The following is a 27,601-nucleotide window of genomic DNA, read 5'->3' as shown; positions in this document are numbered from 1 at the left end:
AAAATATAAAACCCAATTGTAAAACCCAATTGTTCCGGCCGAGCTTCATCTGGGATCTTGAAAAGATCTGGAACAGATTGATGTGAAGGATGAATAATGTTGATTTTCTTCCGTTTCTAAAACCATTAAATCATACTAGAAGATGACATGTGCAAACACATATATCAAAAGGTTTATTTGTAATTTAATTTATTAATAAAGGGTTTTTTTTAAAAAAAAAAAAATTATAGAAAAGGTTTTTATTTTTATTTTTTGTTGTAATTTTGAAAATTAAATGACATTATTATAGGTCACGGGATTGCAATTTTTTTTATTTTTGATTAAAATGACCTTGATTATATAAAATTTAAATATAAAGGTGAGGGCATTTTTTGGACCCAAATTTTGGTGTCAAACCACTTCCAGCCCATCTTCTCTCCTTATAATAGTTAATAGTAAAGATTTTGGCCAAAAGAGTGTTAGAGTAAGATACTTGGATCTCCTATCCCTACTAAGGCCCACAACTATGGAAATCTTATCTGAAACCGGCCAATCAAAACCTGTTTTCCCTTACATCTAAAGCTCCAAACACTATCCACTTAAATTTTTTTTCTTTCCACCAATATACTTAGACCAAGAAGTATTTCTTCACATTTTGAGTCCCAAAATCAACCCACACTGATTAACCATGGCCCAATCATTAATCCCCTCACCAGCTACTCCACTTCCTACCTCATTAGGTGCCATGAAGAAGAAGGAGACTCCACTTCCAACTTTAGCTTTCCAGAGACGCTTAACAGGTCATCAGAGTAATGTTCAAGCTGTATGTGATGAGCCACATGTACGACCCATTGATCGAAGGTATGCGCATCTCTCTAATGGCACAATTTTTTTTATTTTTTATTTATTTTTAAAGCCTAGCAATTTATGTACATTTTCATGTGTTTTAATTGCAAAATGCCCTAGATAAGGGTACATTTGTGGTATGTATTACCTTCATTGGCATTAAGGTTCTGTTTGATTCACAACGTGTCGTTTCTTGAAATGTAAAAAGAGCCTAAATACACATATGTAAATTATAGGTGAGAAAGTGGTTGTAGAAAGATTTTAAAATTTTGTCTCGAGGCTATGTTTCAATTAGGTAAAAATTTGAGTCTGTCTCAATCGAAAATTTCAAATCGAAATTCTTTACGACATCAATGCTCTCAATAATTCTGCATTTCAGTTCTGATTTTGTAAGTGATATTGTGTTGGATTGCACGGTGCAGGACCTTCATCTTGGGCTTGAATGTGGCCGCACTTGGTTTGAATGTAGGTTGCCAAAGTGCAAGTGCAGCTAAGAAAAGACCTCCACCGCCTCCGCCAGAGGAGAGGAAGGACCCCAATGTGAGTGGTGTTCAAGCAAAAGTTCTTGCTAGCAAGAAGAGAAAAGAAGCAATGAAAGACGCCATGGCCACGCTAAGAGAGAAAGGAAAGCCTATTGACCAACCACCCAAATAAGCTATTCAACATAACTGTTTTTTGTTTCATGTCTTCCACCCCAACATCTTACAATTCTTATTTAAAAAGAGGGGAAATATGGTAGTTTAGTATAAGTTATTCTAAGAGGGATGATTCAATTTTCAAAAATTACTGAATCAGATTTTTTATTAATGAAAATGATCATATACCCATTTTGATAATTAATTCTTTTTACCAAATTGGATATATATAGGGGACTGCTAACGTCTAATACTTCATGGGGACATTAGCATTGTCCAACACCTTTTTTTCCACTAATACCCTTCATCATTTTGTCTTTTAGTGAAAAAGGCAAAAGTGTATTAGTCTTTTATATAATAATTACTTATTTACATAATAAATGTTATGAGTATTTAAATATTTTGAATTAAATATCTCTTTTTGGTAAATGTTTTGACAATTAATGCCAACATAACAAATGCATTTAGTAATGACATAATAAATGTATTTTTTTGTGTAAAAGACTAACATGCCCTTGTTTTTTTCACTAAAAGACAATGAAGAGAGGTATTATAGAAAAAAAAAACGTTGGATAATACTAACATCCCCATGAGGTCTTGGATATTAGCATTCCCTATATATATATATGAGTCAAGATCTATTAACTCATGAAAAATGACTTATGAAAAAAATACATGATCTCAACCGTTTATATACAATATCCAACAATTGAGATTTATCCCTGAGATAAATATCTCTGAGATGTGTATTATCAAGATAACATAAATCTTAACTATTGGATATTATATCTAAATGGTTAGGATCCTATGTTTTCTCATGAGACAATGGATCCCAACCCTATATTTGAGTCTGTCACATTTGCTATTTACCTATTTATCCTTTTTATGAACCTACATTTAATTAAAAGGCACAAAGGTAAATCCAACAAATTATCGACACAATGACTCATACTTTTCCTTTTGGAAGGTAAATCGGGTGCTAGGCAGGGGAGCAAATCCTCTATAGCCCATTTTTTGAAGGGTGCACACGTTAAAGTGCATTAAATACAACTAGACTGAGTTTTATTAAAATTCGTAAAAGTTGTAAAAATCACATATTATTATTATTTTAATTTAAAATACCTGAATTATTCAGAATAGTTCAATAATCAGGAGAATAATACTTTCATTGAAAAAAAAATGAAAAACTCATGAATTTTTCAAGAATTAAACAAGAGATTGCTAACAAGGCTCCGACCCAAAAGTACAATAATTATACTTTATATTTTAATTATTGTAATGGATTAAAACTTGAAATTTGATTATATAAATACAAAAAAATTACATCTAAATATTTAAAATTTGAAGTATATCTCATTCATAGTAAAAAATGGTCAAAAATGATTGCAATTGCCATGATAAAATCTAAATATTTGAATAAGATGAGAAAAATGGTAATTTGGGTATTTCAAAAATATTATAACGAGAAATGAGATCAAAGACTGCCAATATTTTTAGTAATTTTCCTTTAATTTTATCAATCACTACATCTTTTGTTAATCTATACTTATCCCTCTACTAACGTATCTTTTGTTATTTTATACTCTTACTTCTATCGTACTCAACATTGTGTCTAACCCAATTCAATTTATTCATATATTGGGATTATTCCGAAAGATATCCTCTTTCTTAAATAATTTTGTTTAACATCTCTTGTTACATAGAGATATAAAAATTGGGAAATTACTTTCGATGACATTTTCTTGGCGTAAGTGTTCTTACTGATTCCACCATTTCCAAAATGAAAATCTCTAGCATTACGGATCGTTTATTTCTCTTACAATCAACAACTTTCTATCACTATTCTCTTAGTAGGCGAGGTTGGAATTTTCGTTAAAATAATTTTGATGTTCTTATAAAAGTGAACCCTCTTAAAGTAGGTACATTAGAATAATCCACATATCAAGAATCACCTTTCCTTCCAAAGGTGGAAAAAGTGCACAACTAGAGCTTTTAAAAGTGGCTCCCAAGATATCTCCTTTGAAGTTTAGCCCAAACTCTTTCGAGCTTATTGTGTCAAGCTTTCTAGTGCATATCATGCAATATAACTCATTGGCAAAGATACACTCCATGGATAGATGGCTTGTATTCTCATTAGGAAAATGCTGGAATGACACAAAGGTGACAAAAATGATGTGGTGGCACGCACATAATCGTAGATGCCTTTTACTCGTATCTTGTGAAAAAGCATCTATGGTAATATGCACAACACCACATAATTTTGTCACCTTTGTGTCACCCCAGCATGACTCTTCTTGTTATTAAGCTGTTAATTAATGTACTTGAGTTTTAGGGTGGTATCTTAACAACCCAATTAGTAAAAAAATTTCTTCTCAATGCCCCTTCTCACTTTGATAAAACGACGAAGTTAAATCATCAATCTCATCAATTTGAGTCGTTTCTTTCGATGATTCACATTGAAACGTCGAGACCAAAGATTGTAATAAGGTAGGTTTCGACAAGTTGTATTGTTAATCTCAATGATTTATGTTCAAATGTTGAGATCGAAGATTTGCAATTGTTGACCTCAATGACTATATTAGTTAGAACAAAGATTGATCTCAACGATTTGAATCGTACAAGTAAATGGCATTAAGAATGTTTTTAGTAAAATTTAAGTTTCAAAGGAAATCTTGTCTTAAAAAAAACTGTTTGAGGGCATTTTGGGAAATCAACATTTATTATTAATCATCTTATCCATGAACCATAATCCATTTCCTGGTTTAGTTTCCATCAAAATTTCAGTGAGAAATGTCTCTGATTCAAACCCTAAATCCAAAACCCTTCTTCACTCCTCTCTCTGCACTAATCTCTAACCCTAGCTCTCATCATCATCATCACCTCAGATGTAATCCAAAAGTACACCAAAACATCTTCATCTCCTCCTCTCCTGACAACCTTAAACGTACCCCCAAATTCCACCCTCTCTTTGCTGTTTCAGCAAAATCTGATCCAAACGAAAACCCTAAACCTAACCCTAACCCTAAAACGAAACGTCCTCGTCGTAAAACCGAAAATTCCCAAGACGCCGTCGAAAATTCTGATGAAATCTTCCCGAAGACAATCCCTCGGAAGCCAAGGCGTGGTCGAAAGAGCGAAGCGACTGCAGTGGAGGATTTTGTTCGGGACTCGTTGGAACAGACGTTCTCATCAATTCGAAAACAAAATTCAGAAGTTTTGGAGGATAAGGAGAAGGTTTTGAAGGATAGAATAGATGACGACAGTGATGATGATGATGATGATGGTGTTAGTGGTGGAAGAAAGAAGGAGATGGTGGTTGAGGAAGACGATCCGAATTGGCCATTGGATGCGGATGTCGGGTGGGGAATTAGAGCATCAGAGTACTTTGAGAAGCATCCGATCAAGAATGTGGTTGGGGAGGAAGGTGTTGAGATCGATTGGGAAGGAGAGATTGACGATAATTATGTAAATGAGATTAATTGCTTGGAATGGGAAAGCTTCGCGTTTCATCCGAGTCCTTTAATCGTTCTCGTCTTTGAACGATACAACAGGTAAAATTACATTTACCGTTGTGTTGCTAACTTGAGAGAAACATATGATCAACTTGAATTCAGGATGTCTATTTGAAATCTTTAATGAAACACTGGATTTGTTATCGTGAAAAAAGATTAGGGCTGCAACTTGGGTGGGTTGGGGATCAACCTGTGCTCAACCTACACTGGACGAACACTAAGCCATGCCCACTCCCAACCTGACCTCGGGCATGAAATACTCAACGTAAGTCAGGTTGGTTGAATTGATTGGGTTGGTCCAGTCATCATTGATACTAGATAATTTAGTAATGGTGATGTCTTATATAAAGAAAAGTGGTATGTAAAAAATATATAAAACTTGCAATTATTTGTCCTAGAAATATATTTCAAATTTCACATATATGAAATTATAAGAGAATGTAAAGAAGAAGATAATGATGATTAACTAAAGTTTGAAATGTGAATTGTGAATAAAAAAGAAACAGAGATATTTAAAGATGTATTTAAATTATAATCATATTAAGTTAGGGTTTGGGTAAATCAGGCAACCTGATGTCTGCCCGAACCCTACCCGATTTGATTTGGTTAAAATTTTTTTTTGCCCAAACCCTGGCTAACTGTCCCCAAATCTGATCCAACGTTGGTTTCAACCCATCAGGTTCGGTTTTGGCCCATCCAAGTTGCAGCCCTAAAAAAGACTAGTGGAAGTGGAGGGTAACTTATGATTTAATAATTCATATAGACCCGATTATCCCTTGTTCGGATGCTCAATGTCTGCCCTCCCCTTTGTGATTAGTGGTGCATACAGACACAATGTTCACTTGGTTGGGTGGTCGATGTGTGCCCTCCCCCGTGTGGGTGTATTGGGTTCAAGACTTCACATTGCATAGCAGTGCCATCACTTGAGCTTCCCCCCTTGTCAAGTGTGTGCCTAGCCTGCCTTACCATCTGGGTTTATGATCCTCAAACCAGTATTGCTGTAAAGAAGAAGGAGCATATAGAGGGGTATTTCAATCAGTGAATAACAGAATATATGTAATGATGAAAGAAGGGAAATGGGGGCTGAGGTGACCTCCACATAACAGCAGATATATGCCTCCCAAAATACTGATGATGATCTCTTGTAATGAATGCTCCTTTCCTTAAAAAACCTGACAGTGTCTGGGTGGAGAATGAGAGAGATATAAGTGTACATGTGTGCTGGATATGGACAGTGACCATGTATAAGTAGTAGCATTGTGTCCTAAAACATTTGGTACCTCTCATTTGTCTTACAGGGCAACTGATAACTGGAAGCTTTTGAAAGAGTTGGAGAAGGCAATCAAGGTCTACTGGAATGCAAAAGATCGATTGCCTCCTCGGGTATTCCTAACTCCCCATTTGTCGATTTATTTTCCTTGAGTTTTTCTTTTTTACTTAGTTTCTTTTTCCCGACATAGACGGTTAAGATTGATATTAACATTGAGCGAGACCTGGCATATGCCCTTAAAGTCAAAGAATGCCCTCAACTGTTATTCCTCAGAGGAAACAAGATCTTGTACCGGGAGAAAGGTAGGCCCTACAATTCTCTTCTAGAATTATAGAACACGTAGTCTTCTTCAGTGGTTATTTAAGATTATGGAAGTACTCTCTTCTGTAAGAAAAACACATGTTTTTTGACTTTTTGTGTGTAGAGATTAGAACAGCAGATGAATTGATCCAAATGATAGCTCATTTCTACTACAAGGCAAAGAAGCCTTCATGGATAGATGATGCTGCTTTGGCTCCACCACATTAGCTTCTTAAGATTCAGGTAGTCAGCCTGCATGTTACATGAATTTTTATCTCCTAGCTTGTTTTAGAGATTCTATTAACACAACAATCCTTTTGAAATCAAGAGGTGGTTTATTTGTAGATTGGTGTGTTGTAAGTAAAAGTTGGTGTGTTAATAGAAGTTATCTTGTTTTAGAAGTCATCATCCCTGATGAACTGCTCTTTACAATTTTGGACTATAGGAGACCCAAGACAAAGTCTACACTGATAGAAAAACAGTCCCAACTTGATGCGCAGTTAGGCTAGATGTGGATTCAGGCATGAAATTAGTCCATAACAAATATGTACACCAGTTTTTTCTGTTGTGCTGAAGCAGGAGACAAAGGTTACAGCCTTAATTTATCTCAAGGTTTCAGTTACGATTATGTTTACTAGGACATTCATACAAATCCTTTATTCATGTTGGAAAGCCTCAGTTGTGAAATAATCGTCATATTGCCTCTGGTCACTCCCATTTGTGACAATCTGAATCCAGCCTGTAAAAGTCTGATCACAGCTTCCTGATCTCGTTGTCCTTACCACTGCTACTGATAAATAACATCAAGTGCATTTTGATAATAATTGCCAGCCCATAAGAATTTGAATTTCCATCAATTCATTGGCTTATATCGATTATGTCCCATTTCCGGTTTCCAATTTTGTTTGTATGAATTATATAGCATTGTGATGACCATCTTTGAATGAAAATAGCACCACATGCACGACATTATTATCTCTATTTTGGGGGTTTTGTTTTCATTGGGGTATGGTTTTTTTAAGGAGTTCGATGGGTTCTTCTTTGAGGACTTCATAATTTGATGGGATTGGGTTTGTTGTATTGGTAGTGATTAGCTCCTTTGTATAGCTGGTTTGCGGCTTGGCTGGTCATTACGCTCTTTCCTAATAATAAATCATTAATTTGTCAAAAAATAAGATTTACGTGTTGACAGAGTGTGGTTTTGCACGTGACATTGGAATTGCCTGGCCCTTCAGTTGATGTGTTTCATCTATAGGAGATGTTATAGATTCAAAAACAATTGATTGGATAATTGTGACCATCCAATGATGTACATATAGGCTTCCTCCATAACGGATTGACGATTCTTGTTTTTTTCTCGTCTTAGCTTTCAAAGCCTTTCGATAATGAACATATGACCATGACCAATCATTTAGTATTCCTTTTTTTTTTAACTTGCCACTCTAAGTAGAGAAGGCCCAGATGAAAGTGGATTGAGATAGTGATAGTAGTGGATATGAACACACTTTCAATAACTGAAGACGTAACTCTTTTCTGAATGACTCTGGACTGAATCGAATAGAGGATAAGGATTTGTTTAGCCGATTCCACACCTTTAGGATAATGCTTTAGTGTTCTTGATTTATAATTAGTGCTCCAAAGTCCATTTTGTGCCACTTGTATTACCTAGGCTAGGATGCAAATGTCAGGAAAACACCCCTGCTGTTTTGATAGGGTTCTCATTTATTTGGTATTTGAATGCAGGTAATGTGGAAATATTTTAAGTGTTTTATTTGGAGTTCAGGGTGCAGTTTAATCAGTATTCATACAGGTTGAGACAGATCACCCAGTGATTTCTGGGTGCAAGGAAGGATACAGTTGATGCATCACAAGCCTGAGAGTGACATATGGGTATAGTGAAGCTAGCTTCTCTGTGGTAGTCTATTTGCTAAATTACAAGAGATGGACGAGACAAACAGCCCCTTCACTTGACAAAAAATGGAACGTAAAATGTTAGTATTTCCTGTAAATGTAGTATAGACCTTGGAATAATACTGGAGGAGTATCTTGAGCCATTGTGAATTTTGTAAAATTTCTTCGATGCAAGTGTTGAGGAATTTATTTAGCTGGAATCGCTTTAATGTTGCTAGCTTGATCCCCTGCAATGAGATCTTGCCCAGAAGATTGTAAGAGAAGGGAAGAATTTTTTTAATGCATTTAGAGAGGAATCACAGAGAAGGAGGAGAGGGAAATGTTATAAATCGTGGTAAGAGGTCAGGGAATCATTTGTTCATTATTTTTTTACCTTTAATCTGTTCTTGGGTATCTAGTTGATCTGTGGTACAGGCAAGCTTTACAAATTCCATATGTGCACAGTATTATGCATCAGGGGCCATTTGGTGACCATTCTCATAATGGATTATGAGATAACAATCAATTATTGACCTCAATTGATTTTGAGAGTTGATGATGACATTTGGTAAATTCTCATATAATCAATTACTTAAGAGTGTTAATAAATAAATAAAAAGTTATCTTAGAGAAAATGTTCAAAGAAATAAAAAACAAATTCTCATTTTTACATGACTCTATGGAACAGATGCATTCTACAAGTGAGTGTCAGTTAGTTTAGTTGATAAAGTCTTTGGGTGATTATATCAGAGACTTGGGCTCAAATCCTATTAACATTGAGTTATTGGACTCATTAAAAGTGGACAAATCCTATAAAAAAAATAAAAAAAAGAAGAGGAAAAAAAGAATTCTCGTAGGCCCATCATTTTCACGTACGTCTCTTTATACTAGGTTCATCTTTCAAGAATCACCGAGCCAAGGTCTTCAATCTTTATATCTGACTAATCAAAGTCCAAGGATGATGGTGCAACCTTTCTTCATGAAAATCAATTTGTTGAACTAGAAAATCAATAGAGAATCCTCCAAGAATCATAAATTAGTAATCCAACGAACCAAGATCTTATAGATATTATTTGATTTGGAGTAATAGTTAAGAATCCAACTATGACGATGAACGTTTGGGTACATTATTTTATTAATTATTGATGTCAGAATGGTTACCAAACATCCCCAAGTATTTTACTTCATAATAAACCACGTAAATTAACAAATCACTTCGCAAAGACTTCTATGCTTTTTTTTTTTTTTCTGATGGTTTTAATTTACATTTTTGGCAGTTATGATGTTATGTTTAATATACAAAACATCAGTCAATCATCGGGCAAGTTCTGAGAGAAATTGGAGCCTAACACAGTTCATACGTGGCGGGGGGGGGGGGGGGGGGGGAGGGCTTAGATAGCTTCACTATCAGATAACCACGGGATTGCTATCTCACCTTCAGCCCCTACAAAAATAGAAACAAGAAAAAATAAATTAGAATGTTTTTTTTTGTATATTAGTGGAGACGATAAGTTTGCAAAAAACTTTATAAAGTGTACTTTTGACAACAAAATAGAGTAATCTCAACAAAAAGAAAAAAATAAATAAATATCGTTTAACCGCTAGCACCTAAGACCCAATAAACTTGGACACATTGACTCTATATATAGTATCATCATGTTACACCTAGTTCTAGATATTGGGGTTGACAACAAGAATTATACTTCTCCATTCAAACTCTATCTTGGTCTGTTGAGGCTAGATCCCAAGCCACACACGAAAACCGGTTATTGAAATTAATCACCTCTAACAACAAAGCAACCAATTTTAACAACCAAACCCCAAGAATGTGTTGCAAAGTAAATGCAAGTAACAATAAAGTGAGTAGAGAAATGAATACAACCACAACACAAGATTTACGTAATTCACCCACAATGGGACTAACATCCATGGACAAGGGCAAGAAGAAATGGACTAATCAAGGAAGAAATTACTAGAATGAAGATCTATACTTACCTCCAACACTCAAGTGAAATCCACAAAATCTCAACACTCAACTCTAGTAAGAATCCAATCAAGAAATCTTGATCCTACTCCCGTTGTCATAAATCCGTAACAACAATGTGATGATCACTCTCAAGAACCTTGAGCTTATAGGTTTTATAGGAGAAGAAAAATATACATAGAGATTCAATGCTTTTTCATACTCTCTACAAAAGAGAAAACCCCATTTATAGACAATAACTACCATCTAGGGAGCCCTCATTGTTTCCCATAAGCTAAATGAAAGAATGGTGATTTTATATCACCAAATCCAACATGGTCCATATCTTCAATCAGGACACATACATTCATATCTTTATTTACTATGTCCATCCGTGTCATTTTCAGCTTCCTCGCCTTGTCAAACATCGCTCATCTTTGTAAAACCTTAAACCATCTTAAAACAACTATCCTTTATTTTCTCTCTTATTGTGGATATAATTCCTAAATTTCTTCGAATATTTTCATTTCTGTTTTTTAAATTTCTTTCGTAGTCTTACCACTCATTATATGAACATGTTCTTTCTTGACCATCCAACTTTTAGCTCCACAAAGCATGGCTTGTTTAATCGTAAAATTTTCCTTTTTGTTTATTTGGTACACGCCGATTACATAAAACTCTAGGAGTCCTACCATTTATCCAATCAGTATTAGTTATATGGGCTATAGAATGTTGAACCTAAATAACTAAAGTAGTCTCTTTGAAGTACTTCCAGTCTGTAAATATGGGCATATCATCTAAGGATGGTCTCTATTAAAGTAATAATCACATCACATATATTCTGTTTTGGTCCTAGTTGTCTTAAAATCTTTTAGTTTAGAAGGTATCATTCCATGGTTATAGCCTTCAAATCATTCCCTCTTTAGTTTAATCAACCAATACTACATCTACAAAAAGCAGGCATCTCTAAAATTTGCATAATTCCTAGTGACTTAACAGACATCAAAACCATAAATTTTCATCTCTAACTTCTCAATTTAGAAATGATTAGAGGAATAACATTAAGCCAATCCTTAAAGGGAATGCACACATCCTACCAAAAAAGGTTAAAATTTAAATAAATAAATAAAAACCTGAAATTCACAAATGAATTAAATAAGTTTTTTATTCTTGTTGTTTACAATGTTAACCTTTAAGGTATTGTTCTCTAGCATTCCTCAAATGATAATGAGAACATAAATAGTATCACAAAGATGGAAAGAGTAACTTAGGGTCTCAACCTAATTAAATTATGAAAAACCTAAAATATGTATTAATTTAGGGTACCCATTGTGTAGATTGTAAGGACAATCTACCTATAGTACTGTTTAACAACTGATGTACAAGCAGTAGTTGGGTTGGCTTTTCACATAAATGTCTGATCAAGTCTGAATATGCATATGCATTTAATAAAGAAAAATTCTAGACACCAGGTTCAAAGATCACAAGTTCTTTCCAATGTGTCAGTAATTGGGTAAGCTTTTCTCATTAACGTTGGATCAAATCTGATTATAACAAGGAAAAAAAAGAACTTACCCAATGGCGTATATTCAGGTAGGCTGATGTATTTGGGACAAGAGCTTGAAGCAAGCATGTCACCTTGAGAACTGGCGTCAATTATACAATCACGAGGCTGTTAAACAAGAAATTTTTTAGAAGAGGTCGAGCTTTGATTTTCTATATGAAGTGGAAATCAGCAAGGTATCTGTAATTATAGATCACAGGACAGTCTGTCTATCAAGCGATCCAAGCAGTGTGCAAGAATGTGGGAATAAGAATTCAAAGTTTCTCAAACTGGAGATCTCCAGAGCGAAGTTGGTAGATTGAATTGTTAGGATAATTTAACTCATCATATTTAGTCTTAGCAGCTCTCTTATTGGAAGTTCCACGCTTGTTCATGTGCACTATTTGTATGGGCCCCCTATGCTCTTGGTAGACAGCCATCATGGTCTAGCCAAGTATATGGTATACGATTTAGGGCTGCAACTTGGACGGAAACCCGACCTTGGGTCAGGTTTGGGCACAGTTAGATAGGGTTCAAGCTTTGGATATAAAAAAATTTGACCGAATCAAATTGGGTCGTGTTCGGGCATAGACATTGGGTTGAACCCGAACTTAATGTGGTTATAATTTTAAATATCTTTGTTTCTTTCTTATTCACAATTACATTTCAAACTTTAGTTGATCATCATCATCTTTCTCTTTACATTTCCTTCAAATTTCATGCATGAGAACTTTGAAATATATTTTTAGGACATATCATTGTAAATGTTGTATTTTCTTACTCACTTTTCTTTATATGCAGAACCAATATCATTACTAAATTTTATCTAGTATTAATGAGGAATGATCCAACCTGACCAACCCGACTGGGTTGGGTTTGGGTTGAGCATTTCACACTCGAGGTCGGGTTGGTGTTTGTCAAGTGTGGGTTGGGCGCAGGTTGATCCCCAACCCAGCCAAGTTGGAGCCCGAAATTACCATTATTTTCTCTATTTAGACGAAGTTATAAATATTGACAAAGATATTGGCTGTCTAAAGAGAAAGAAGTGGAAGCATGACCTTGAAATCCTTGTAGAAGCATAGACGAAGTTCCTCTATGGCACCATGTTTACAAGTCAACAACGGGGTTGCTCCCACAGCATTCTCAATTGCAGAAACTATTCCCCCCAAAGGATACTTGTCGTAATTAGTAGGTACATACCCAGCCTCATTCAGAATTTCCTGGTACCAAAGACTTTCAAGTAAAAAATTAAGCCAATTAACATGGTTTAACTAACATACTACATTCAAGATTTGAGACATCAAATCAAGTTCGACTTATAACTCAGTCGTGTGCTTGATATAGTTTTCTCAAGAACTTGGCCAAGTCAGTTGTTTTGGTGAGTTTTTTAAGGTATTAGATATAGTAAACCCAACCTAAAACTAAGGTTTAACATTTCATCTCGAGTCAAAGTTTCATTCAGGAGAAAATCCGGGACTGTCTCAACCGAACCGAAACATCCCAAGACAAACCAAAACATTTAATGTTTCATTCCAGTCTTGGCCGAAATTGGAATGTCTCGCCAAAACATTCCGAGGTGGCATTTCTAGGCAGCATAGCTTCTATAGAAACTATGGTACGCAGTTAAGCATGCTTAAGTCTCCACTAGGGGCAGAAAGCACAATATGAAAGTACAAAGACACAACCACAATTCATTAATCATCAAAATTTCAGAAAATATGGGGATAACAAAGCTTTGTTACTACTAACCGAGACATTATATTTTAAGTAGACGTTGAGGGTTGCTAAGAAATAACTGTACTCATCTCGAAATACTGGAAAGGAACAAGTTCCATGCTTTTCTGCAAGAACAGTTTCAAATGGAACATGAATCAACAGAGCATAAATAGGGTAATATATAGTATCTTATGTATAAACTTTTACATGCATGGATGCAGACAAACTTACAGTGGCCAACCCTTCAAAATTTGAATGCCAGACATGGAGGGACGCATCAATCAATTAGTCTGACCTGGATGACATTAACCCCTATTTGATAGTCTTTGCTTGATCTCATCATCAACAAAGCTTTATCCCTAAAATTTAGTGTTGGTTGTACGAATAATGTTCCTCCATTCAATTTTTATAAAGCTATGTCTTAGAATTGTAGGGAATGTGTCCATCTGTGCTCACCCAGAAGAATTTTAGAAAGTGATTCTCAAGTCTCATTAATGATATATATATATAAAATAAGCGAATAAAGAAACTATTAAAGAAACAATATTATTTCCAATACTCCCCCCAAGTTAGGGCAAATATATAAACTAAGCCCAACTTGACATGATGAGAGTTAGTGACAGAAGGACAAATAAACTTTGTAAGCATATCAGCAAGTTATTCTGAAGAAAATACAAAGACCGTCTGTAGAGCACCAGAACAAACTTTATCCCTAAGAAAATGAACATCAACCTCTATATGCTTGGTTTTCTCACGAAGGACTGAGTCAAAAGTAAGCATGATGACCTACTTGTTATCGCAAAAAAAAAAAAAAAAATAGAAGGGTTAGAGACCGGAAAACCTAGCTCCAATAGCAAAGATCTAATCCAAATAAGCTCGCAAGTGCTAAGGGCCATAGCACGGTACTCAGCTTCAGCAAAAGAGCGGGAAACCACACCTTGTTTCTTACTTTTCCATGAGATCAAGTTACCACCATGGAAAGTACAGAACCCAGAGGTAGATCTCTTATCTGTAAGAGAACTAGCATAATCAACATCAATGAAATAGGACAAATGTGGTTGAGCAGTGGAGGAATAAAAAAATCCAAAACTAATACGAGACTTCTAGTAGAGAAGAATACGATAAACTGCATCAAAATGAGAAGTGTGTGGAGGCATGTATGAACTGACTGACCACACTAACCGCAAAAGTCAAATCCGATCTTCTGTTAGTCAGATAAATCAGGAGGCCTACAAATCTCTGATAAAAAGAAGGATCAAATAATAAATCACAAACTTCGGCATGAAGACGATGATTCTGATCCATAGGGAAGGAGATAGGACGACAACTAAATATATCAGTGTCCTAAAGGAGATCCAATGTATATTTGCGTTGAGATAACGAAATACCACAGTAAGAGTGAACCACTTTTATCCCCAAGAAGTACTTGAGGGAACCCAAGTCCTTAACCTAAAACGCACGACCCAATAGCATCTTAACCATGTCAATCCACTGTGTATCATCTCCAGTTACTATAATATCATCCACATAAACCAATTTAATAGTGCAACGACCATCCACTCTTCGATGAACAAAACAAGTATAATTTAAATGGTATCTAAAAAACTTCATAGATAAAATGACCTTAAAAAAACGTTGAAACAAGGCTCGTGGAGACTGCTTCAAACCATACAGAGATTTGAGAAGGCAACATACTTTCCCAGAATACTCCCCCTTAAGACAAAACTCGGGAAGGGGGTTCATATAGATAACCTCAGTCAAAAAGTCATTTTTCACATCAAGTTGATGAAGAGGTCAGGAATGACAAGTAGTTAAAGAGATGAGGAGGTAGACTATAAAAGTTTAGCTACAAGAGCAAATGTAGCACCAAAATCCTTTCCTGGAGTCTGCGTTAAATCCTTTAACGACTAGGCAAGCCTTGTATCGATCAACAGTACCATCCACGAGATACTTGACAGTGAAAACTCATTTACAATCAACAGTCTGTTCCCCAGAAGGAAGATGAACAAGCTCCCAGGTGTGATTATTCTACAAAACATCCATCTCAGCAGTCGTGGCTTCAGTCCACTTAAAATCTTGCAAGGCTTCTGATACAGACTGAGGAACTCAAATAGAATCAGTAGCTGCAAGATAAGCTTGATAAGAAGGAGAAAGTCCTTGATTGGAAACGAACTGGACAATAGAATGCTCAATAACACACCCTCGTTTACCTTTGCGAAGTGTAATAGGGAAGTGAAAGTAAAAAATAGAAGGAATAGGTATAAGAGTAGAAAAGGGTATACCTGAGTCCAAGGAGGAGGTTGGCAAGTCTGAAGATGGTGAGGGCGACGAGAATAGACCTTAAGCAACGACAAAAATGAAAATGGACTCAGCAAAGGAGAAAAGTCTTACAAAGGAGATGAAGGTGAAGAGAAAACTGGAGAGGATAACATTATAGAAGAAGAATCCTGCAAAGATGATGCAATACGAAAAAAAAAATATTTTCAAAAAATGTAACATCCAAAGAATGAATTACACGATGAGAAAGATGATCATAACAACGACACCCCTTTGACATAGATGAGTAACCCAAGAAAACACAACAAATGACTGTCATCTAATTTCGTGCGATGAGGAGTCTTGTCCTAAACAAAACAAGTACATTCAAAGACTCTGAGTGTAATGGCGAAGAGAGTGCTATCAGGTCGAAGAACATGAAGAGGCACTTGTCCCCCTAAGATGCAAATTGGAACTCGATTAAGGAGAAAAACCACAGTGAGGATTGCCATATTCCAATATAATTTGGGAACATGCATACCTCGAAGAAGACAACAGACAATGTTCATGATGTGACGATTCTTGTGTTTTGCTACCCCATTCTGTTCAGGAGTGTAGGGACAAGTCAACTGACTATGCTCATGAAGGTGGGATCGAATCCCATGAGAAATGTATTCCCGTCCGTTATCAGACCTAAGAGATTTAACTGTGATGTTGTATTGGGTTTGAATCATTTTAAGGAAATTAACAAAAATGTGAAGCACCTCGGAATGAGAACGCATCAAGTAAACCCAAATACAACGAAAATAATCATCAATAAATGTAACATAATATTTATGACCATTAAAAGCAGTAACATGGGAAGGTCCCCACACATTAGAATGAATTAAATCAAATAATTTATTACATCGATGCATGCGAGGAATATAAGAAGTATGAGTGTGTTTAAAAGCTCACATAGAGCACTGAAATTTGTGTCCTCTACATGAAGTTTTTAAAGTAGGAAATAAAGAACATAAGTGCTGAAAATTGGTATGTCATAAATGAGCATGCCATAAATCTGAAGTTTGAGAAGAAAAAATATGACTCTCAGAGAGTGAAAACACAGAAGCAGGAACAACAGTAGGTTGGAATCCAAACAAGTACAAACCATCTTTTTCAAACCCCTTGCCAAAAATCCTCCTTGAAGTCAGGTCCTAAAAAAAACAGTGAGTAGGAAAAAAAGTTACGGAGCAATTTAGAGTTTTGGTATTACTATTCATAGATAAAAGGTTACGAGATAGATTATTAACATGAAACAAAAAATTAAGAGAAAAATCAGGAGATAAGGGGATGATACCCTTGTTGTGGATAGGAGTAAGGGACCCATTAGCAAGGTGAACCTCCTTATGGGTAGCAAGAAGAATAGAAGAAGTAAAATGGCTAGACTCATCGGTCATATGATTAGAGGCACCAGAATCAATTACCTAAGTCAGAGGAGTAGAGCCAGACTGAGTAACATGGAATGTATAATATGTACCTAGGGGCATAGTAACTGATGCCACAATCGAGGATGAGTAAGTATGAACATGAATCTGATCCTGTACAAGAGCAACAATCTGAGTCTGAAGTTGTTGTAAATCAATAGTGCCAAGATAAACAAGAGTATTAATAGGAGGAACTGATGATGACTCCACAACTGCAGCATGGGGAGCAAATTGTCCCGAAGCAGATCATAACAAATGGGGATAGAGCTGAAAGCAAAAGACCTTTTCATGGCTAATCTTCCCACAATGGCTGCAAGTAAGGCCACTCCCTCTACCACGACCACGGCCTCCCTGACCACGACTACCAGATCCCTGAGGACGAGAGTCAGAAAATTTCGAATTAGCTACTAGAGCCATCTGATCTGTAACTAGAGCAGAGATAACCCCAAGGACCTGAATTTAAGAGAGAACTACACGACTACAACGCTCATTATTATCAATGGTTACAAATGTCTCGACCAAAGAGGGTAAAGGTGTGGTGTTAAGGATTTGTGTTCGAAGTGCCTCGAACTTTGGACGTAAACCCATGAAAAATTGGTATATCTGATGTTTGGCAATCCACGTAACCACATACTTAGCTGCCTCTGTAGACAACTCAGATATAGACTCATAGTGAGAGAGCTCCTCCCAGCGAGACTGAAGGAATGCAAAGTAACTAACTACACTTTGAGTCCCTTGGGTAATCTGGGCGATGTCTCGATAAAGTTAATAGATCCTCGAATCATTCCAAGCATGCGCATATGTCTGAGTGAGGGCTGACCTCAATGAAGAGATTTCTCATGATGCATGAACATGGTGTAGATACGCTGCTCCATGGAGTTAAAAATTCAAGGATAATGCAATTGTCAATTTCCCATTGTTTAATTTTTGGATCAGTAAGAGGTGACTTATTAATAGTGCCCAAAAGCCATCCATATTTTCTTATACTCCCCAAATAATATCTAATAGGGTACTGGTAATGCGTTGGACTGAGGGGTTTGCTTCAAGATTGATGTTGGAGTCCTTGGTTTCTTGATGTGATGTCATTGTTTTTTTGCGAATAAAGTGATCTAAACTTTGGTCTGAAGGGAGGTCACTATTGTCTCAAACACAAAAAAAAAAGACTTCCTTGTTACTGTAGTATGTTGTCGTGGGTCAGAAAAAGAGTTTGCTGCCATCGTAGGTCACCCAAATAGGTTGGCTGCGGTCACAGGGCTTCATGTAGCCCCTAGTTACTGTCGTAGGAACATGTACAACAAGCTACTGCTGTCGTAGATCACAAATACAACAATATGCTGTTGTCGCAGGTCCAACAGACAAAATTTATTGTTGTTACTATTGTCGTAGAGCACACACAACACTTCTGCTATTGTTGCAGGTTCATAGAACCAAATTTCTGTTACTACTGCTGTCGTAAATCACAAAAACAGCAATCTGTTGTTATCACAGGTCCAAAAAAGAAGTTTGTTGTTGCTGCAGGTCTAGAGAACCAAAATACACTGTTACTACTACTGTTGTAGGGCACAAACAACAATTTGCTGCTACTGCTGCCGCTAGTCTAAAATGTCACTCTTGTATCCCAACAGTCACACCAATCTATACAACACCTTGTGGCTGTTGTAGGTCCCCAAAAAATTCTGTAGAACAATAAAGGTAGAAAAAAAAGACCCTATCAAAGGGCAAAAAAATGCACAACGCAGAATTGCAGCATGTGAAAAAACTAAGAAAAGAATCCTATCGCAACATGTGATAAAGGAGTATGAATCAAGAAAATAAAAGAAGCCCCTAAAGGGAGAGACCTTTTAATGAAGCTTCGACTAGGTTATTAGGTCTCAAGAACCAGAGATGCTGGGAATGGAGGAGAAGAAGAAAGGAGAAGAGAATGGATTCAAGGTCCCAAGAGGAATTGAAGAGAAGAACCTAAAGAGAATTTGGGACATCCTCTATAGCTTTGATACCAAGAACAATTTTAGAAAGCGATTCTCAAGTCTCATTAATGAGAGCTTGATAGATATGAATATAACCTAAAATATGAATAGACATAAATGCCCTTACATAGAATTAAAATAAGCGACTAAAAAAACTACATTATTTCCAATACACCCTACCTCAACCCACATCCATGTTGGACTTCCTCTTGCTCTTTTTGAACCTTTAACTTGCATATTCCTTCAAATTGGGCTGTTATTGGTCTTTTTTGCATATGAGTTTCCCTCAGTTTATCAACTATTGCATTTCATATATATGTGCATTTCTAATTTTATCTTTCTAAAATTTTCCACTCACCCATCTTAACATCTGCATATCTACTACTCTTGATCTATGGATATGTATGTTGTTTTCTTGATTGCCCAATATTCAACTTTATAAAGCATTGTCGATCATACCATAGGGATATAAAGTAGAGTTTATAATTGAATCATAGTATTTTGTGGAGTTTGTTTTTGTTTATTGTGGGTATCCACACCCTTCTGGTGAGACTAGTCCCACGGTCACAAGTGTGTGGGAAGCAGTTAATGGAAGGTTCCTGTCCCATGCATGTATATCTACCACGTGTAGATATACATGCATAGGATACAATTAAACAAGCCAATGCCCAAGCCTCATGCATATAACTTTTAAATAAATAATAAAAATAATTAGAGTCAGGATCGGGGGACACAATTAAACATTATTTTTTAATGACAGGGTTGTCGGGATCCCTAGGCCCGACTAACAGGAGCGAGGCAACTGGTCTCTTAGAGCACCATATCTCGCCCAAATCCCCTGGGTATACAATTAAACATTAACATATTTTACACCACTCAGATGTCGTCCATTTTACAAGATCCAACGATATATGGTAGTGTTCTTAAAAAACATTGAAAAAATGCACGGCATCCAAGTGGCGTTCTAAAAAAGTTGAATAAAAACTATGTCCTCTGATCTTGACCCAAATAATTAATATTGAAAAATTAGGGTCGCCGCCACATTTCCAATTTTCAAATAATACAAAAAATTACTAATGAATCAAATTAATTCAACAAATATCTTTGCAAATATTACTACTTTACATAGGAATTTATCTCCAAATGCTCCAATGATGTTGCATGCTAGATATAACAAAGAATATAATGGAAGAAAGAAGAAAAAAAGAACAAGAGAGAAAGAGGAAGAAAATATAAAATATGCTTAATATAGTTTTTTAAAAAAAACCAAGAAAAAAAAAATTATAAATAAAAAAATATAGTTAAAAAAGAACAAAAACAAATAAATTAACGTAAATTGATATGAGGAGTACATCTCATCCGAAAGGCGTTTGCCTTAAATCACGCCTCACATTGAGGTGTATACACTCTTAATCCAAGGCATATGACTTAGCTATTTTTTAGAGTTTCCTCCCTGCTCCTGTAGGCTTTTTTAATAAGACCCACTTTGAGGCACCCCTTGAGGCATATGGCTCACATGAATTTAAAAACACCCTTGTAGGCCAATGTTCAAAAATTCAGATTCAAAAAAGCCATGGATTATTTGATATCAAGTTTGACCAACCTGAACTTGAATTTACAAAATAACAAAGTACGAACTTAGCACTTGGAAGTTGGCCAAACAAAGCTTGTTCAACTATTCATGGTTCAACTTGTTCAAAATAACAATGTCAACCAAGGGAGCTCACATGGTTCAAAACTTCATTTACTCTTGGAATATCTTGGATGAGAAGTCTTAGGATATTGGTGTTGCAGGAACGAGAGATGGTTTATTGAAGAATGGTCGATCCAGAACTGATCCAATATTTTATAAAATCAGTCCTTAATTGCATCTCAAACTCTTGTTCTAGACCAGGATTTTAAAACTTGAAAACTCGGCTCAATTGGAATCGGTTGAGTTTTTTTAGTCAACTCTGCAAGTATCTACCAATCGACTTGGTAGCCTGATCCTAAACAAAATCCAAGTTGAGACAACTTGGCTGAGTTCCACCTCAAATCAACGAGTTTTAAAAACCTAAAACACACCCTAAATTACCTGATCAAATTTTGGGGATGATCCAATCCATTGACACTCCTAGTCAAGACCGAGACATTAGACCATAGATGCCATATAATTACTTTTGGATCTCGACTGAGCTCCCATAGCTGAATTTTTTTATCCTATTTGTTGTGACCTGGATTTAAGAATATAAATAAATAAATAAAATGCAAATGTAGAATGGGCTAGCTATAGATTTTGAAAAGTGCTTGTACCTTTTTGGGAAAAATGATATTTGACATTATTTGGGAAATCTAAAGAAATTTAGCTGAACAAAAACTAACAATAGGATAATAAAAGAATGGAATATTCTAATTTTGATTACATCATTATTCTTTTAAGCCTCTTGGACAGGCCATGAATCAAATCATATTCAATTTTCTTATTTCCAGTGTAAATTCATGAGCAAACAGCTAGTCGAAAAACTTGGACAGCTAAACAATGTAACTTAGTGATCTAGGAAAAATAGAGAACATTCGGCCATTCAGAATGCCGAGAATGTATAATTTCCATGATTATTAAGCCATCCCCATCCTAGAGGCAAGTTCAGTTATTGAAAATTCTGGATTTACTCGTCATGTTCATGCGTACAGTGTAGCACGGACACAACTTCTGCACCCTTCGTGGAAGGGGATCGCTTATAGTTATATTTAAGAAAAAAGTAAATAATGCTCCCATTATGTAAATTAAATCAATAACGAAGTAAGATGATTACCCCACTGCCAATGTATTTCCCGCCAAGTCATCCATGATAGCAATAAAAGAACGTAACATTGTTAGTTATGTATCAAACTGTAGATGGGAAACTAAAAAAATGACAAAAATTAATTATAAAATTTATAATCACCTCATGGGCCCAAAACAGTCCTTTTGTACCATGACAGGTTGAAGAAGAACTACAACTTAAAGATGGCCAATATTTCTCCAGCCCTTCAAGCAATGATGAAATCTACAAAGGAGAGTGCAATGAATATAGAAAGAAATACTCAGACCAAAGATTATAACTGAATTTAATGGGCATGGAGAGCCACATTGGTTTTCGAAGGGAACAATGAAGTTGTGAAACACATAGTACCAAAGTTGCAGACTTTTTCAAAAAGTTGTGATTAAATCATGATTTTAAAGACTGGTGATTAAATCACAACTTTTTGAAAAAGACCTGATTTAAATGAAAGTCGTGATTTTATCATCACTTTTTAAAGGGCTTTTTCGCAGACCATTTATTCTTATAGTTTAAAATAGGATTTGATGATATAAATGATAACACCACTTTGTAGAAAAAGTCATTATCCTAACACTATTTTGATTTTTTCCCGAGTTTTTTGTTTTTTTCAACCTTTTCCCTTGGCGACTTATTCCCGAACCCCGACTTGGTGACAATGGTCAAACACCCAACTTCAGGGCATGTTTGGAACATTGGTGCTTCGAAAGAAAGGATAGAAATCCTCTTTGAAGGAAACTATTCAACATGAAGGTGTTGTCCAATATCTCGACAATATCAGCCAAATCAACCCCACGAGGTACCAATCAAGTCAAACTTGCGATGATTCACAATTCCTGACTCAGCAAAGTCATATCATGCTTGTGGAACCATACTAGACTTTGAACTGGCTTAGTCTCTGATATTGGAATTTTACACCTAGACTTATATGAACTAATATTCAATAGCTAGCTAGCCAAATCAAACATCAATTCATCTGGAATGCTGAATTTTTAAAAGAAAATCATTTACTGGCAATATGTTATCGTTGAAATGACAGAATTTGCAAATTGTATCAACTTAAGAGATATTTACATGCATTACAAAACTGTAGGAAAATCATTTCAAAAAATAATATGGAAATATGGGTAATTGAAATGCAAAATTTAAGACAATTTTTTTTAATAAGCAAACTTTAAGCCAAATAAAAATCAATAAAAGGTCTTTGAGAGATGGATTTTATAGTAAAGGAAAAGAATCAGTACCTCCTTTATATCAAATTCAGATCCGCTGCAACATGCTGGCCAAGTTCCATCATTGTAGTTGGTCCAGAGTCCATCTGTCACACAAGGGAATTTTATGAAGTCAAAAGATGTGAAGATGAGTGGGTACAAAAATTTCTTTTAGCAGATCTCCATATACAGAAGATTTTAACAAGTATAGATGGTCGACTTATCATCTAAAATGACAATCAAGAAGACAAAAACTAAATTTTTTTTTTACATTGCATAAAGACAAATGACTTCAGAGGTCTATACGGGTGATATAAATTTAGGATACTTACAACCTTATACTTACGGATTGTAAATTCAGTTGGAGCATTAGAACTGCAAAATTTTTTACAAAAATAGATGCTTGGTAAGTTTCTTTTATGAGATTTTCTTTACTAATAGGATGTAAGCAATATACAGAAACCAACATATATGTAAGGAAGAAAAAAAAAAGCAAATTATTGATAATGAAAAATAGATAGCAAATTAACACCAAAAAGAGGGAAAGAAAGCCCAAACAACACCACAATTAGGAGACAATAAAGCAAGAAAAGGTTTCTAACAAGTTCTAATCATACATGGGATTTCTATTCAATCGTATTACCCCCACCTACCGTACTACTCAAACCTATTCACTCGTCAAACCATTCGAACGGGAAACAAAAAAGACATGCCAATCCACAAGTTTCACCACTGCAATTTGCATTGGTGTTCATATTTCGGGCCTTTCCTTGTTTGAATTCCAAGTTGGTTCCTAAGAAAGGATTGGAGAAGAGAATCAAAGGAAATATAAGCATCCTAAGATCCGCAAGAAGAGGTACTTTAAAAAAGAGCCACTTTGTAAACAATAGCTACTGAACATGCCAGTTTTGACTTATCAGAGGCACAACCCTGGGCAGATTCAGCTCACCAAATTCTCTTGCCTATGTCATCCGCTACTCCTTTGGCCTTTGCGCCCTCTTTTATTTCCCTATTTAAAGCTTTTAAGTTCTAGTCCCCCTGATGCAGTGCAACAAGCCCAAGTGGGACCATGGATCCAAACGAGCAATGGATTCAGAATAATTCGAGGAGACCTATACTTGAATGGAAACGTCGAGATCTTCAAGGTCCATAGCAAGTATGGACTTTCTATTTTTAAGCCCGATTCCTTCGTTTACCCTAATTTTTAGACGTTTTTGTTATTTTAGAAAAGTTTCGTTTTGTTAATAACTTTAGTTATAGAAGTCGGAATTGTGCACCATCGATTCTCTCTTATTTCTAAAGTCAATTAGTATCTATTTCCATCCCTAGGTTTTTTAATGTTTTTTTCCTTCTATTTTGACTATTTTCATATTTTTTTAGGAATAAAACTCTTTCTATAATAGTATTGTAACTCCAATACAGGGGAATCTTTGATTAATAAAATTAATGTTTTCTAGAGAGTTTTCTCTTTCTTTTTCCAATTATTTGGTATTCTGTGTGAATCAACAAGTTTTGATGCCCAATTATTCGGTATTCTTTTGAAAATCAATGAACTAATTGGAAAATTGTTCTTCGCCCTGCATCACCCCCTTGTGCCTGACGACCTATTCTATCAATTTTAGTATGATCTTTCATCTCGAATGGGTAGCTCTCAAAAAGGAGGAAGTTGATGATTTTATTGGGGTCAGTCCTTTCTTTCTTCCCAATCGGGAAAGCAAGGATATGAAAGAGAATTGTACCTTCCAAGATTTTTTTCTTCAACTACTGGCTTTGATTCTCTGATACGATATGCTTTCCCTGAGATGCTTGAGCTTGAACAAGAACATGATCCCCACTTTGAGGACCAAGCCAAAGAAAGGGACCTAGCTCTAAGCCCAAATTAAAATGGAATATTATTATTAATGGGGATCATAACTTTTTTTTTTTTTTTTGCATATCCTTCTTCTGTAGCCAATGTAGGTCATCTAGATCTCTTATGCTTTTTTTTTTTTTTTTGTATTATGCCTTCATTGATTCTAAGATATCCTTATTAAAAAATAAAAAGATACGGAGTCCAAAAATATCCGCTTTTACATAGACTGGCCCTTGAACAAGAATTGTTATGATAAGATCAATCTAATGGTTAGAAATTTTCAACACTATTAATATTAAAATCATTGCCAAAGAGGGTTTTGAACCTAGGCTCCAAAAATCCTTAAATTATAATCTTATCTTTACTCTATTGTCAAGGAGCCTACATCACTAAAACCACAACTTCTACATAATTTTTTCGATAGGCAAGTGGGTTAGTGGTTAGTAATTAGTAGGCGAAGGAGTGTCTTGACAATTCATGGTATCAACACTCATAGACCTTAACCAACTTAGCAAGACGACAACTTCAAACACAACTTATACATCTACGTTGATATTTTTATTTTATTTTTTCCCTTAGATTTCATGCCATAAAAATTTTAAGAAAAGAAAAAGAAAAAAAAAAAAAAAAGGGAATGAACAGAATACCATCTCTTGAAGTTGTATAAGTTCAAGCAAGTGGAACACCTATAATGCATAACAAAATTGAGAAAAAAAAAATTGACAAGATGGTGTCATTGGTCAAAATTGATGGGATATGGGGTAATAGACCTTGTGACCCATAAGTGGAAATTGGAATATATCTATCGTTAATGTTCCTTTGGGCATATGATAGAGTAGTTGTAGTATTTTTGGGTTCTCAACATAGATGGTTCTATCAAAGAAGACAATGCATGCATCAGAGGAATGTTTAGGATCTTTCTTTTTTATTATTTTGATAGGTAAAGCGTCAGTAATTAGCAAGGTGAAGTTGGGTTCAAGGGGATTTGAACCTAGGACATGGGAACAACACTCCACACATCATACTAACTTAGCTAAGTTGACATTTCTACATGTTTAGGATCTTTCAATGAGCGTCTTATGCTATTGTTTGCATTTTCACTTCTTGTGGGCCAAATAGGTCCCCATTTATTTGGGTTGAATTAGAGCAATTGAAAAAAGACACTCAGCCCCTCTTTAGAGAATGATGTTTCTAGCATCTCCAAGAAGTGATTATTAACATTGTAGGTTTGATTTTTTATTTTTATTTTTAATTTTTTTGGGTGTAAGGCTTTTGATGAATTCAAAGGTTATTTTTCTTTTTTGAAGATTTTCTTTTAAAGGGGATCCCATGTGTATAAATCATGGTTAATACTTGCAAGAATTGTACTTAGGTAGGTCTTCTCGACCTACTTATTTTCAATACATTTATACCAAATAAAATAAAATGGGGTCGGCAACATGAACCCCATATTTCCATTAAATTCTATACAAAGCTATATTTTCCGTTACATGCATGTATATATTATCTAATTGCAACTTAATCTAACTAAAAAAAACAAACAAAATTTCAGGAAAAAAAAAAACAGCAAACATGAAGGATAAATTGGGGAAATTTTACCTTCTACAACACCCATTAGAGGAACAACAATGTTTGGTTTTCTGACAAATGGTACCAGGCCATTGCAGAGATAAAACAAAGTAATCGAACTCTCTCTGGTCTAATACTCCTCCTTCATTCCCTCTCTCATACAAACAAGACGATAAGGATAATATCGTCAAACCAAACAAAATGCGGAGAAAACCTTTTGCAGAGAGAGAATCCATGGGGACTGGGGAGGGCTTTGACGATTTCACATGGGATGGGAGAGAGACTTTCCCTTCTTTAATAAAAATTAATAATGGGATGTATGAAGGGTAAAAACGTCAATTCAGTTATGCTACATGGACCACCTGACTCGATTAGCACTTGCAGGCTTTAAACCGATTGGACTATTCAATCGGATGATGGACCTATTTGGATTATCAAATGGATACCCACCTGCTATGGGTGCTTTGTCAAGCACTTTAACAAGATGAAGGCACTTCGAGGGGCCTAACCTCCACAATCCAATTTGGACTCAAAAGCAAATTGTGTTCCATTAATCTGAAATCAACAATATAAATAAATACAGACCCATAAACTGAATTGTAACTACCCACTATGCAGCAATAAGGTTACTGACTTAGTGACCCATAAACTGAATTGTAACTACCCACTACACAGCAATAAAGTTACTGCTTTAGTGACCCATAAACTAAATACTCAAGACTGGAAAAACAGAAAGTGGCCTAATGGCCCACAACCTATGCTAAAGACTCGGACCAACACGACCGAACACATAGACTAATTCAAAGAGAACATTTTAGAAATTAAAAG

At 35.5% G+C, this 27,601-nt stretch overlaps 3 protein-coding genes across 6 annotated transcripts; 2 read left to right on the top strand and 1 right to left on the bottom strand.

Moving 5' to 3' along the window:
- The first annotated feature begins 585 nt into the window (after positions 1-585).
- LOC147401892 (uncharacterized) lies at positions 586-1,608 on the top strand. The gene is made up of 2 exons (XM_086443365.1): positions 586-840; positions 1,248-1,608. Exons 1-2 carry the CDS (start codon positions 668-670, stop codon positions 1,477-1,479), a joined length of 405 nt encoding a protein of 134 aa, XP_086299491.1. The 5' UTR covers positions 586-667; the 3' UTR covers positions 1,480-1,608.
- Positions 1,609-4,067: 2,459 nt separating this feature from the next.
- On the top strand, positions 4,068-8,653 carry MRL7 (polyadenylate-binding protein 2-binding protein). 4 transcript variants are annotated; one of them, XR_015178744.1, is made up of 6 exons: positions 4,068-5,011; positions 6,271-6,355; positions 6,433-6,544; positions 6,667-6,785; positions 6,988-7,130; positions 8,286-8,653. XR_015178744.1 is itself a non-coding variant. In XM_086443363.1 (5 exons), the coding sequence occupies exons 1-4, from the start codon at positions 4,251-4,253 to the stop codon at positions 6,768-6,770; spliced, it is 1,062 nt and encodes a 353-aa protein (XP_086299489.1). In that variant the 5' UTR covers positions 4,068-4,250; the 3' UTR covers positions 6,771-6,785; positions 6,988-7,982. The 4 variants fall into 4 exon arrangements, 3 of the variants coding, with proteins under 3 accessions (XP_086299489.1, XP_086299488.1, XP_086299487.1); XM_086443363.1 differs by lacking the exon at positions 8,286-8,653 and having other exon boundaries at positions 6,988-7,982; XM_086443362.1 differs by lacking the exon at positions 6,988-7,130 and having other exon boundaries at positions 4,070-5,011; positions 8,353-8,653.
- A 1,013-nt stretch (positions 8,654-9,666) lies between these two features.
- LOC147401890 (ribonuclease 2-like) lies at positions 9,667-27,058 on the bottom strand. The gene is made up of 9 exons (XM_086443364.1): positions 26,804-27,058; positions 23,699-23,727; positions 23,386-23,459; positions 22,268-22,369; positions 22,136-22,139; positions 13,688-13,779; positions 12,997-13,158; positions 11,971-12,067; positions 9,667-9,876 (listed from the first exon to the last, which is right to left on the bottom strand). Exons 1-9 carry the CDS (start codon positions 27,007-27,009, stop codon positions 9,824-9,826), a joined length of 819 nt encoding a protein of 272 aa, XP_086299490.1. The 5' UTR covers positions 27,010-27,058; the 3' UTR covers positions 9,667-9,823.
- Positions 27,059-27,601: the final 543 nt, after the last annotated feature.

Source organism: Akebia trifoliata, chromosome 5 (genome assembly GCF_017979445.1).
Source record: "Akebia trifoliata isolate Shusen 1 chromosome 5, ASM1797944v1, whole genome shotgun sequence".
NCBI classification, from domain to species: Eukaryota; Viridiplantae; Streptophyta; class Magnoliopsida; order Ranunculales; family Lardizabalaceae; genus Akebia; species Akebia trifoliata.
This window is presented reverse-complemented; position numbering and strand designations above follow the sequence as displayed.